Genomic DNA, 8,752 nt, shown 5'->3' with positions numbered 1-8,752 from the left:
TTATATATTTTGTGTGTTGGAACTTTAAACTAATATAAAAATATGCAAATGTAGTGTGTATATGTATTGAGTACTATGTATTGCCCATATGTATTTTTTTTTTAAATTAAGGAGTAAAAATGTGAAGAAAAATTGTAATAGGTTACAAGTTAACATGTGTAATCGAATCGTTAATAACGATAACTGTTTTTAATGGTTAGGTTATGGTTAATAAAATTCAATAATCATTATAACGGTTAACCAAATTGTTTAGACTAAACGGTACGATTAAATGACCACGAACACCCCTAGTGCAAATCACCCGTTAGTTTTTAAGATGAGGTACTAAAACAAAATAAAAACAAAATCTTGAAAAATTAAAAATTTATGTACTAAAACAAACTAAAACAGACAGTTTATGTATTAAATGCATACTTTACTCTAAAAATTAAATGAAAATCAAACAGCGCCTTAAGATCCAACTTCCTCATTTTCCCGCCATTATCTCTATCACGTTCAAGCAAAAATGGTTGCTGAAAATCCAAATCCTTTCCGAGCTTTGATCCAAACAGTTGAAATATTCTCGAATCGTGTTCAAACCCACCTCGCCAGTTTCACCCAACAGGTTCATCATTCATCACCCACCAAGAAAAACCCTCTCATATCTCTTTCATCGTCAGTAAACGCTGACTCCCCGACCACCGCTACCAATCTTCCCATCAAGGTATCATTTGCACTCCATCAATAGATTCTTTGTTGATATGCCCAATTACTTGGCATCGATTTTAAATCTTACGATGTTATTCGATGGCGCTCCTCTTAGGTTGCTCATTATCTGTTTGACGAAATTTCGCAATGACGGCTGTCTTCTTTTGTTTTTAGTTTACAAGCTTCTTATTGACGTGTTGCATTTCATTTCTGATACCCATTTTTGTTTTAATTGACAGAAGCCAGCTGCACCGGTGACTAAAGAAGAACTTGGGAGAGCTACTTGGACTTTTCTTCACACTCTTGCCGCTCAGGTCTCCTCATTTATATCTTTGCTTTTGTTTTGTATTTTTTTTTTCCTTCTCATTGTCAATTATAACGCTTACGGTTTTGCCCTGATGGTTTCCTCCAGTATCCTGAAAATCCAACAAGGCAACAAAAGAAGGATGTGAAAGAGCTGGTATAACATCTCATTCTTGGATTATATCTTAATTTACTCATTCAATCTTGCAATTTTATGCTAGGATGAAGCTTAATCTCGGTACGGGTTCGATTTAAACTTAAAAGTGAAATGAGTTGAGTTCAAAGATGTCGAAATATTGCCCAGCTTTTGATTATTTAGGCTTCTAATGACATAAAAGGAATTGTAAGGAAAACCAAAAATGGAATTGTGGAAGTAAATTTTGTCCTTATAAACTATATAAACCGAGCTTCTAATGACATAAAAGGAATTGTAAGGAAAACCAAAAATGGAATTGTGGAAGTAAATTTTGTCCTTATAAACTATATAAACCGACCAATGACAAGTGTTTCGACTCGCAGATGTCGATATTATCCAGAATGTACCCCTGCAAGGAATGTGCAGATCATTTTAAAGAAGTTTTGAGGTATATTTTTTTTGTCTCCGTGTTGCTTCCTCTGGTAACCGATACCATGTTAAGAATTTTAGCAACCACTTTGTTAGCCTTTCTTTTAGATGGTATAATCAAAGGGATTGCCAAGTAAGATTGGAAAGCTATCCGGTTTCACACCTCACCCGGGTTTGTAATTGAATTAGCTCTGGTATTTGAAGAAAAACAGTAATTAGGTCCTGATTTGGGAATGCTGAGTGCAAAATTATGAAACTTCTAAGTCAAGATCCCGTTGTTCTGTTTATTCATAATGTTATATGATGCTGGATTGTTCTCACCCAATTCAATCAAAATTTTCGATTGGAGGTTCTTCTTATACGTATATAAGTAGATATTAGTAGCCTTAATCTGTTCTGAATAGAGATATTCTTCATGTCAGAGGGAACCCTGTAATGGCCGGATCTCATGACGAGTTTTCCCAATGGCTCTGTCATGTTCACAATGTTGTTAACAGAAGGTAAATTTTATTTTCTTTGTTGCACCTCTCATATGCTTGCGTACCAACTAGCATACATGCCTATGTGAATTGAGCTATATTAGATTGACCTTTTTTAGAGCATTGTTACGGTTAGCTGAAATCGGTTGCTTTCAACAGCCTCGGAAAATCAATATTCCGCTGCGAGCGAGTGGATGCGAGGTGGGGCAAGCTGGATTGCGAGCAGCGTGCCTGCGATTTGCAAGGAATGACGACAAAGCATGTCGATCTATGAATAGATAGACATATTAGAAGAGCAGTAGTGGCCTGAAACCTGCCTTATTTATTTGTTTTTCAGTGTCGAGTCGACGACTGACAGCACGAAGCAGAGGGAAAGGAAGAGGGGGTGGGAGAGATCAATCAATATGGTTATTTTAGTCGGTTTTCGGTTTTTAATTTCCGAACCGAATCAATAAAAAATCGACATATATAATAATTTAAATATATTGTATTTTGTCTATAAATATTTAAATTAAATTGATTAGCGTGCGAGACCAATCGATTTTAAGCCGATCCGATTATATTAGTTTAGAGGCTTAATATAAAAAATGGTTTAAATTATAATTTTTTCATTTAGATGTTTAAATTATTTTTGTCAATTTATATGTTTAATGTTATTATTTAAGTTCCAACGTCGTAATAGTATTTAAAAAATTATTAAAAATAAAAATAAGTCGATCAATATTTGATATGTGGCTTGATTTTTTATTTGGGTAAATTATACTATTTCTTATTGAACTATACTCTTTATCCTATTTTACTCATTGTATTTTTAATTTTTCTAATTTACTCATTGAACTTTTGAATTGCTCTTGTTTTGATCATTTCAAATTATTTTATTATTATTTTTGTATGACGTGAATTTTTTTATTATTTAATATAAAATAATTTAAAATATAAAATAAAAGCAGGATGTGGCTGGACACCATCGTCGGTCATCGTCATCGTTGTAGATGGTGGTCGTTCAGTCACAAATTTCATGGGTTACTCCGCCTCGACATCTGAATCCAAATTTGACCTCTATTTTGTTGGAATTTGCTTCAAAGTCCATGAATTTGAGATTGAAAGTGAGGAAGTCAAAACGTTCAGTCGAGATTCATGGGTTTTGGGATATTTTTCGGTGAAACAACTATCAAATTCAGATTTAGGGGTCAAGACAAACCGACCCATGAAATTTGAGACCGAACGACCACTATTTGTTTTTATTTTATATTTTCAATTATTTTATATTAAATAATAATAATAGATGCCATGTCATATAATAATAATAAAATAATTTATAGTTATAAAAATCGGAGTAATTCAAAATTTCAGTGAATAAGTTGGAAAAATTGAAAATACGGTGAGTAAAATAGGAGAGAGAGTATAGTTTAGTGAGGGATATTGTAATTTACCCTTTTATTTTTTTAGATTTTTGAAAAATAAAAGTCATATTTTTTTAAAACCTTAACTTATCCTATTTTTCATAAAATATCCAAGATATTCAATCCTGAGGTCTACCATCACTACTCGTTGGTCACCATCTTATCAATCACTTGTTGACCACTTACCCATCGATTAGGATAGATGAGTGTTTGAATATAGGGATGTAGATTTAAGATTTAGGGGGTTCGAAGTCATGATCGACGATCGACGATGGGTAGGCAGTTAGTGGGGGCGACAACGATAGTGGACGATCAACAGTTGGAGTGGATGCTTTGAGATTAAGGATTTTGTGACTTTTTTGAGATTTTAGAAATATTTTGGGGTTTTTAAAAATAAAAATAATTTTAAGTTTTTTTAATAAAAAAATTTAAAAATCTATAAAGGCACAACATGTCGTACAATGTGAGGTTGACGAAATTTTTTTAACGTCCGTCACAGTCTAGGTATTTAATTGATAATATTAAAAACATTAGACACCTAAATTGATAAAAAAAATTAAGCACCTAAATTAAAAAAAAAGATAATTTGGACAATTTTTTATATTAATCTTAGTTTAGAATATAAATTCAATCTTCTAACGGGAGAAATGAGATTGTAATGTGGTTTGACTATTTATCTTTTGTGTTTTGGAAAGAGGGTCACATACAATTGTTCAATGGAGGAGAGAGAAAAACAAATGAGTTGAAAAAGATGATCAAGTGTCTAGAGAGAGCTCCGGTGCGAGTAAAAGATTCTTTCTTTTTGTCCAACCTTGCATGATTATTTATATATAAATTTTTAGTGTTGATATCAAATTTAGGATGATGATAATTATTTGTACTTTCAAATTTTTTCAAATCGAGTCGAGTTAACTTTTTAAATTTTTATTTAAATTTAATTGTAAATATTTAAAATATGATGATATTATTTGATCACAATTTAAATAGTTTTTTATAATCATATATAATATATATATTTCTTTACATTTGTTTGGTTAATTACACAAATAGTCACTAAAGTTTGAGTGAGTTTTTGTTTTCTCCATTAAACTTTCAAAAGTTACAAACTGATCACTAATGTTATCGAATTGTAACAAAATGATTAATTGACGTTAAGAGTCATTAGTAAAAACTGTTCTGGCGTTGTTTTTCTTACGTGAGATAGTTGACCGTCTTCCTCTACCCTACTAAAGTAACCGTCTTCTTCTCCCACAGTAAAAGCTAAAGTATTTATTTCCTAATAAGCCATTTTATTTTCTCAGCATTTAAAGGACAATGCCAAACAACTAGAATCAGCTTCTTCGTTTTTTTCTTTATACATATTAATATATAACAACTCTTGAAGAGGAGGTTGAGAAGGAGAGAGAGAAATTGAAAACGGCTGGAGCAGTTGCAGTTGAGATGATACTCTGGTGCATCCTGAAGGAAACTTATTGATGCAAGAAATGGAGGTGGAGCGCTGCCCATATCATCGCAACTGCTACCGCGCTTCACACAATTTAAAAGTTTAGAATTATTATTCGAGTTATATTTTATAATTAGATTTATATTTAAAATATTTTTAAACCGAGTTTATCAAATTACGATTTGAGTAAAAAAAATTAATTTTTTTAAGTTGAGTCGAATTTTATTTATATTAAATTTGTTAATGATCATATAAGAGATTGATAGCGAAGATGTGACTTCCCTAAGAGAGGCCGAATGGTTATTGGGTCAGTTTTTGGCCCAACCCTGACAAATCGAAATATAGGGTTTTTCAGATACATCGATAAATACCCTAACTTGATAAACTAGGTTAACTAATTGGCTGTGGAGACGAGACTCATTTAGCTTAAACAGAGATTTAATCGGAGGGCGGCCATCGTCTTTAGTCAATCATGGGTCATTCAAACGTCTGGAACTCTCACCCCAAGACCTACGGCCCTGGCTCTCGCGCCTGGTAAATTTAATCTTCTTTCGATTCTCCATTGTTCGATTGCTTATAAATTTCAAATAAATCGCCCATGTTATCAACTTTCATACGGAGGATTCTATTTCTTCTCTCGGTATACTCGAATTTCTATTACGTTATGTTATTATATTCTGAATCTTGATTGCCTGTGACGTTCAAACATTTTTCCGTACCATCTGAGATTTCTTTCTCTGATGTATTCTCTCGAAGATTTGATTCTGAGGCATCAATTTGATATGAATCCATGTATTTTTTGTACTGTGGTATGATTATTTAAGGCAGAGGATTCTGTTTTTCTCTTGCTATACTCAAATTTGAATAGCGTTTTGTTATTATATTCTGATTCTTGATTGCCTGTGATGTTCAATCATTTGTCCGTACCATCTGAGGTTTCTTTCTCTGATGATTCTCTCAAAGTATTGATTCTGAGGCATCAATTTGATATGAATCCATATTTTTTATACTGCTACTAAATCACAAAATTTCAGCTTAATCTGCTAATTTCACTGATGTATTATATCAAATTTGATATTTTTGTACCTTTAATCATGAAACTTATTGAATCAAAACTAATTTTCTCGCATTTCATAAAACAGATGGATCCAAAGCTACAGTTTCCAATTCGTATTCCCATTGCCACCATGTTGTTTGTTTTTTATATGATTTTATGGTGTATTATCATAATACAAAGTACTTTTTTTTTGTTTTATGGCCGAGTGTGTGGAAACCCTCATGCCATTATCAGGAAGTATGGACTCATGTGTTGCAGACAATGCTTCCGTAGCAATACCAAGGAAATCGGATTCATCAAGGTATAGCAATGTCACCCATGTGAATACACTTTCAACTGTTAATAATTAGTGTTATCTTGCTCTTAATCTCTTCATATTATTTCTTTTGTATGAGTATCAGCAGTTTTGTAACCTTCGTGTTCTTTTTTTCCGCCTTGCAGTATCTTTGAAGAACGAACTTTAACACTGGTACGAAGAAGCAAGTTTTGTGAAAATGAAGGAGCTTTTTAAGATAATGTACTTTTCCTTGTTGAATTTAAGTTTGGGACTTTAAAGTTATGTTTCTCAGTTAAGTAATCATCCTGTTTTCAAATAATTCGGAGGGCATTTCATAATTTGGAGGTCTCCTACGGAAACTGCTCTCAACCTAGTGTTGGGGACAGCCTACTATCTTATCTCCCACTTATCCCATTACATATAGGACAACCATTTTTTTTCTTAGTTAAGTAATCATCCTGTTTTCATTCGGTATCTTGTTGTTAGTTTGCTATAATCGCCTTTGTACTGTGATGAAATACTGAAGCTTGTTTATTCTCATCCACTTATTAATTAGAATTTACATAAAATTTAATCATAACTGTAAATTCATTAGAAACAAGTATTTAAACTTAACCCATTAAATAGTCCCAGTTGTAAAAGAGAATATTATTCTTTATAGAAGTATTGTGTTTGAGTAGACACAAAATTCATGCAAAAATTCTTCCTTTAATTGTGCTCTTAGTTGAACCACAAATTTATTGGGAAATTCTTACCATTCTATGGTCGCAGTGTTGATTTCTAAGACCTATTTTTCATAATTGATGGTTTTTGTTCATATTGGTCCATTTTTGAAGGTTGGAAAATGAAAGAGAAGCACATGCTGGAAACTTGTAGGTAACCAATTAAAATTCTTAACTCAAATTGAAGACTTTTTTATCCCATATTCAAACATGATCTGACTTCACCCATTTATGAAACTTGACTTAATTTGAACCCGATAGATTGAGATTAATTTGTTATCTTTAAATGAGTGCATCTTTGAATCCTTAAACTTGCATCATATTTGATTTAAGTTAGTAAATTGATAAATCGAATATTAATTTAGAAATAACATGATATAATTGATATTCGATTTTTTTGAAAGGGGTTTTTGTATTCGAGATATTCAAAATATAAAACGAGATACAATCATAGGCCTCGTTAAAAAATCTTTCTAAACAAATGAAGAAAAAGAGTGCAATCAACTGAGAGATCAAAACAGCACCTTGACACAATTGAATCGAACCTAAGCACATACAAACTTGGATACTAACCAACAAATCCGAAAACAAGGTACCCTGAGCAGAATGTCTAGAACCAATCCATGCAATTCCCCAAAATTAACCAACACCATCGCATAAATTATGACAGACAAAAAGACAGATTCCATAGCTATCCTCCCACTACGCCAGATTCCACCCTCGGCAATCCCATATGGCGCTTCGTAGCTTCTTCTTCCTTGGCGTCTGTAACCCTTCATGCAGCGTCTGTAAAGTGTAACCCCTCATTTCGAACTTGATTAATTCCCCACAAAAACACATGCCAATTAGCCAGCAATACCAGATGAACATCACAACCAAGCTTCATACAATCAGCTAGAACTTGAGACTCCTAATTCCACTACTAGCCAATCAGCACAACCATAAAACTCTCCTGTCAGACTTGACCAAGCATTTAATACACGAAACTTGAAGAAAATCCTCTACAACCCGAAGCAATAGCATTGGGACACCTTAATAAGTCTCCAAGTGATAATGTGCAAGTGAACCGACCAAAACTACGATCCTGCTTAGCAGGATCTTCCTTTTCAGAGAGAAGCAACTTTTATCCCACATCGATATTAGACCGCCCGAGGCTCCCTCTGAAGACACAGCTACTGATTCATGAAACATATTACCTCTCAGACGCTTCAACAGCCTTGAGATATCGACAGGCGCTTTTCGATTCTTGCAAGAAAACTATTTTTGCTTTTCTGGAGGCGATGATTTTGCTCACAGCACTCACTTTTTAGTTTCTTCCAAGTCCCTGACATTCCATGAGATAACTGAGAAATTCATAAACAGTTAAACTTAAAACAAACTTACAACACTAGTAGATTCAAATTGGGAGAGACTTAGGCCCTATCATAACCATCAAGCTCCTGGATTTTAGCAAGGACCTCACAAGCTGGAGCTTTGAATTCAATACCAATTCTATTACCCATATCGAAGATTAACTCTCCATTTCATCATCTTCGAGGAGGTCATTCATCGGACTCTCGACATTGCACTCATAATTTTCAAAAATGAAACCCTTCGTCGATGAACTGTTGGTCTCCTTCGTATACCTCAGTTTTCAGTTTCATCAGTGAGAATCTACCATTAGCGATTATGCCTACCATGTCCGGTATCTTTGACCCCTGGTCAACTTTTATAAGGACCTTCGCTTCTTCAAAGCAATTGCGCTGAAGTGTATCTTCATCAACTTTCAACCCAGAACCCCATCTATCGGCAAGCTCCAGGAAGAATTTCTCATTT

At 33.5% G+C, this 8,752-nt stretch overlaps 1 protein-coding gene and 2 non-coding genes across 4 annotated transcripts; all 3 read left to right on the top strand.

The window, feature by feature from the left end:
• Nucleotides 1-442: 442 nt before the first annotated feature.
• Nucleotides 443-2,436, top strand: LOC120129341 (FAD-linked sulfhydryl oxidase ERV1-like). 2 transcript variants are annotated; one of them, XM_039146859.1, is made up of 6 exons: nt 443-703; nt 930-1,001; nt 1,100-1,147; nt 1,510-1,574; nt 1,978-2,055; nt 2,194-2,436. In XM_039146859.1, exons 1-6 carry the CDS (start codon nt 506-508, stop codon nt 2,306-2,308), a joined length of 576 nt encoding a protein of 191 aa, XP_039002790.1. In that variant the 5' UTR covers nt 443-505; the 3' UTR covers nt 2,309-2,436. The 2 variants fall into 2 exon arrangements, with proteins under 2 accessions (XP_039002790.1, XP_039002789.1); XM_039146858.1 differs by having other exon boundaries at nt 927-1,001.
• A 3,134-nt stretch (nt 2,437-5,570) lies between these two features.
• On the top strand, nt 5,571-5,654 carry LOC120129400. The gene has a single exon (XR_005516735.1). It is a non-coding gene; the product is annotated as a small nucleolar RNA snoR117 (small nucleolar RNA).
• Nucleotides 5,655-5,778: 124 nt separating this feature from the next.
• On the top strand, nt 5,779-5,861 carry LOC120129399. Its single transcript, XR_005516734.1, has one exon. It is a non-coding gene; the product is annotated as a small nucleolar RNA snoR117 (small nucleolar RNA).
• Nucleotides 5,862-8,752: the final 2,891 nt, after the last annotated feature.

Source organism: Hibiscus syriacus, unplaced genomic scaffold, assembly GCF_006381635.1.
Source record: "Hibiscus syriacus cultivar Baekdansim isolate YM2019G1 unplaced genomic scaffold, ASM638163v2 tig00110485_pilon, whole genome shotgun sequence".
Taxonomy (NCBI): Eukaryota; Viridiplantae; Streptophyta; class Magnoliopsida; order Malvales; family Malvaceae; genus Hibiscus; species Hibiscus syriacus.
This window is presented reverse-complemented; position numbering and strand designations above follow the sequence as displayed.

Coding starts and splice junctions, on each gene's coding strand:
- LOC120129341 (XM_039146858.1), top strand. CDS start 506: ATGGTTGCTGAAAATCCAAATCCTTTCCGAGCTTTGATCCAAACAGTT. Junction 704..926: donor CTACCAATCTTCCCATCAAG/GTATCATTTGCA, acceptor TTTAATTGACAG/AAGCCAGCTGCACCGGTGAC. Junction 1,148..1,509: donor AGAAGGATGTGAAAGAGCTG/GTATAACATCTC, acceptor TTCGACTCGCAG/ATGTCGATATTATCCAGAAT.